We start from the raw sequence: 4,318 nt of genomic DNA, 5'->3' as shown, positions 1-4,318 counted from the left end.
TGTGTGTGTGTGTGTGTGTGTGTGTGTGTGTGTGTGTGTGTGTGTGTGTGTGTGTGTGTGTGTGTGTGTGTGTGTGTGTGTGTGTGTGTGAACTTTATCCGTGAAAACTGGCAATAGGAAAGTACTATTATATGTAGGAGGCACTAGGACGCCTTTAACATGGCTTGTGAATTAGCATGGGCCCATGGATGCCATGCTTACAACCGTAGAGTCATGCCCATCCACACCCTGATACTATCCGGAATCTGAACGTAAATTGAAAGGTTTAGTGACCCTTTCGTGCACTGAGGCGCGGGTTGGCCGAAGACTTTGGCTCACTCGTGATGTGTGGTGTGTTGCTGCAGCATATCTGATAGTGCACATGGTGTATGTCAGATAATGGTCCACACATGTTCGTGTTCGCTGCCAAATGCCTTCTGTTAGTATATTTGGTCCTCAGAGGTATGTAAAACACCCGGACTGCAAACAATGAATTTTATTGACTTCGCTTATGATTATACACCAACTGGGTAGGGGCACTCATGAACCCTGCTATCAATATGTGTGCATCTATATTGGCTTAGGTACGACTTTGTGCGAGATGTATTAGTCTCGAGCAAATGATCCGTGAGACGAGAACCCAATAACACCTCAGGACTAACTACTGTACTATCTGTCCACCTCAAGACTAACTACTGTACTATCTGTCCACTAAGACACTTACATGTCAAGACTAACGACTGTACTATTTGTTCTTTCACCACGCAGGTGAGGATGTTGCGCACGGAGGTGACCTGCTAATCACCATGCCCTTTGTAAACGCACTCAAAACAATCGCCCGGACACCACACACCTCCGAGGCCAACACAGACAACACACCGATACAGGCCACATCCGAGCCCGAGCTGAGCATCGAAGAAGCGCTGGAGTTAGTTCGATTACCCATGGTGTGTGAGACGTGCACAGTGACGCTGAGTGGTGTGGAGATACCGTATATCAGCATGCAGTTCCCCGAGGATCGGGCTATTGGATCGCAGTACCGCAGAGAGAGCACTGATCAGGACATTACCAAACGAGCCATGCCTTGGACGGATGATAGTGGTAGATACACGCCTGGGCCAGACCTGGATGATGACTTATGAACGGTGAGGCGCCGCTTATAGTATTCGCGTATAGCATTCGCCTATAGGATCCGTGTACAGGTTGAATACTTGTATTCACTATGGTATACATGACAAAGACACATATGGCGAGAACACCCCGACATGCTCCCGAAATACGAAATAAATCCCAATTTCAGTAGTGAAGGGGATGCGCTAAATAAATTGGAAATTAGAAATCAATGGGAATTGGACAATTTATGACGATCGGCCGCCAAAAGCTGACAGTTTTATATATTTAGGGTGTGTATTTTCGGGTGAATTCTTCTGCACAACTAAACCAATACGTACCAATTCTTCGCACACGCATTCGTAATGACCCCTACGCATCGTATATTGGTGCTACTTCCAGCTGGCACACCACGTGTCACGCTGTACACTCTCACTTGATACCCACACACACCTCTCACGACTATTATACTACACGGAACATTTGCATGGCAAATTTCGTTGGCCTGTACACAGAACATGCAAGTATATATATGGAGAAGACCTACCATCGCAGACATTCAAAACTACAACAAACTATAGCTAGTGTGTCGCTGGGTTGTCTTCCATTGCAACCTGGCTAGGACATTTGCCTCTGGTCTACGTGTGTGATACGAAGTAGCTCGTGATTTTCAGCAAGCCCAATCAAAGCGGGCCTTTCAACGGCTGAGATACCATAGCAACGCGGCTACTCACTACCCAGGTGGTGCAGCACACCCTTCTTCACCTCGGCCTGAGTTGCCTGGGTTGGTCCATCTAGTCGAGTTCTGGGTCGAGCGTATCGTCAATTAAATTGCGCCTGCACTCGGACTTGTGTGTTTGCCAGTGGTCTTTCTGGCATTGGGCGTTACAGTAGTTGGCCATTCGGCAGTTGGCACACCTCAGCAAGTTATTGCTACCCACCGGCGCAGCACCGCAGTTATTGCACAGCGTGATGTTCCCAATGACCAAACGCGCCTCCCGGTTGAAGACGTTCGTCGCCACTTCGTCCGTTACCACGGCGACCAGCATCCACGAGTAGTACTCCAGATCTGTTATCACGTGGAAAACGTTCGCCTCGTAGGCGTGGCCCTGTGCGATATACTCCCGCATAGTGGCCAGCGCTTCTGTGTCACGTCGTGGGTTCTGAAACTCGATGATCTGCGGTACATCTTTATGCAGTACCATGTACGTGTACGGGCCGGATCTCTTCTTGAGGCGTCTGCTTGCGACTAACGCCCGTGTGCGTACCGCGTCTTCAAAGTACAGCTCACGAATATCTTCAGCCGCAGCCAGGCGTTTGAGTATGCGAGTGATCCCGGTGGCTGCGTGGGCCAGGTCTCGTAAGTTGTGGTCGGGCATTAGCGTGATCATCCCCCGTGAGCCGCCTATATCACCCCCCGCATTCTGATCGCCTCTCCATCTAGACAGCCGATGGCACACGCCTCAATCAGCTTCTCCTTCGCCGAGGAATCCATGCCGGCCCATAGCGCACAGAGACGGTCGCCGTGTTTCTTGTTGAACTTGCGTTGACCGTAATAGAAGCGCACGCAGGACTCCATCGGAGGCATATAGCGCAGCACATCTGGAGGTGCAGACATCGAGGCGACATCTCTGGCGATTCATTGGGTTGAGATGTGGATATTAAGCGGATATGATTGGTTGAGAGACGGATAATAAACGGATATGATTGGTTGAGCGACGGACAATAGAAGAATATGATTGGTTGAAAGACGGATAATAAAAGGATACGACACTTCGTGAGAAGACCAGAGTGTCCACCGGAGAGGTTCACCTAGCACTGTGGCTGTGAGTGTTGTTCCCACGGTCGGAATGACAGACCAATCGCTTTATGAACGCATTCCGCTCACGGATTGTAGTCTACAGTTTAAATCCAATAGGCATAAAGTATGTACGAAGTGAAATAACTCTAAACTATCCAGCAAAAGAAACGTGTGCGATCTCAATGTGAGTGGTGATTGATAACTAATTATGTGGCACACAACGATGTACCACAGATTAACTACAACTGACTATCAAGCAACCACAAATAACTATTAAGCAACTACAACTAACTATCCGCAATTGTAATTCACACGAAAGATTAAGCAACTACAACTAACTATTCGCAATTGCAATACACACGAAAGATTTGCGTAGCTGCGGATATGATATCCTGCAAATGAACATGCGCCGATAAAGGATACTATCATTCTAACAATCATGAGTTTGCTTCTTAATTGTAAATAACATAGTATCTATATAACAACTCCAAAACAATTTATATACAAATAACAATAATTCCAACTCATTGTTTCGCATTAGTTCCTAGTCATAGGCAGCTACTGAAGTATCAAAATAGACTATAGGTGTCCTGCTTCGCACGCTATATTTAGATCATGGGTCTCTCAAATGCTTGGTGAGGGATATGTGCGTGTGTTGTACGATAGAATGCATGTACTCACGAGAAGTAGAATAGTATTGTATATGCGCAGCCACAACCAAATGAGACACAAGCAATTGAGCCTGAATATATAATCATGTGAGCTCGCCTGGGTATGCTTATCTACGGGACTGTAATACACACAAGTGTATATACATACATCTACACATACATTCTCCACGCACGAAAGTAAAGCTACAACTACAGGTTTGTACGTTGCACGTATACTCGCATATTCAATACACGCCTTTTTGCTAGAAGCACACCTCAGTCTGCACGGCTGTATATGTATTCGTCACACACATGTATCCGTTCACACGATAGGGTGAATGCACACGATAGTCCCTACGAACAAAGATTGGTTCATGCACTGAGTCTGGAAGTTGAAGTCATATAGGTGAAGTCGACAATATTCACCTCGTACAGTATACGAGTCTATCTCATTGCTGTCCAGTATCTGACCATACACTGTGAATCGTATTTAGACGCACGTAAGGGTCGCATGAACAGTGTCTAAGATAACAAATAATACCTGGTTGCCATGCAACTTCTTTTTTTTTTTCCAGAGAAGTATGTCAGGGCATCGGCCTCCTCAGCAGTCAGATCGTCAACCCAAGCCCTATTGGCTGCTATGATATCCTCGGCTGGTTGGATGACATCTTGGCACCTATACTTTGTTTACGTGATATTTTTTATTATACGCGTATGTACGTGTATTTATATATATATATATATATATATATATATACTCAGAACAACAACTACCTAC

At 46.2% G+C, this 4,318-nt stretch overlaps 3 protein-coding genes across 3 annotated transcripts; 1 reads left to right on the top strand and 2 right to left on the bottom strand.

Moving 5' to 3' along the window:
* Positions 1–785: 785 nt before the first annotated feature.
* Positions 786–1,288, top strand: SARC_11225 (hypothetical protein; the record flags this gene model as incomplete). The annotated part of the gene is made up of 1 exon (XM_014294696.1): positions 786–1,288. The coding sequence occupies one exon, from the start codon at positions 786–788 to the stop codon at positions 1,119–1,121; it is 336 nt and encodes a 111-aa protein (XP_014150171.1). The 3' UTR covers positions 1,122–1,288.
* Positions 1,289–1,883: 595 nt separating this feature from the next.
* SARC_11224 (hypothetical protein) lies at positions 1,884–2,480 on the bottom strand (the record flags this gene model as incomplete). The annotated part of the gene is made up of 1 exon (XM_014294695.1): positions 1,884–2,480. The coding sequence occupies one exon, from the start codon at positions 2,478–2,480 to the stop codon at positions 1,884–1,886; it is 597 nt and encodes a 198-aa protein (XP_014150170.1).
* Positions 2,481–2,494: 14 nt separating this feature from the next.
* Positions 2,495–4,092, bottom strand: SARC_11223 (hypothetical protein; the record flags this gene model as incomplete). The annotated part of the gene is made up of 2 exons (XM_014294694.1): positions 2,495–2,720; positions 4,082–4,092. The coding sequence occupies 2 exons, from the start codon at positions 4,090–4,092 to the stop codon at positions 2,495–2,497; spliced, it is 237 nt and encodes a 78-aa protein (XP_014150169.1).
* Between the last annotated feature and the right edge of the window lie 226 nt (positions 4,093–4,318).

Source organism: Sphaeroforma arctica, assembly GCF_001186125.1.
Source record: "Sphaeroforma arctica JP610 unplaced genomic scaffold supercont1.1579, whole genome shotgun sequence".
NCBI classification, from domain to species: Eukaryota; class Ichthyosporea; order Ichthyophonida; genus Sphaeroforma; species Sphaeroforma arctica.
This window is presented reverse-complemented; position numbering and strand designations above follow the sequence as displayed.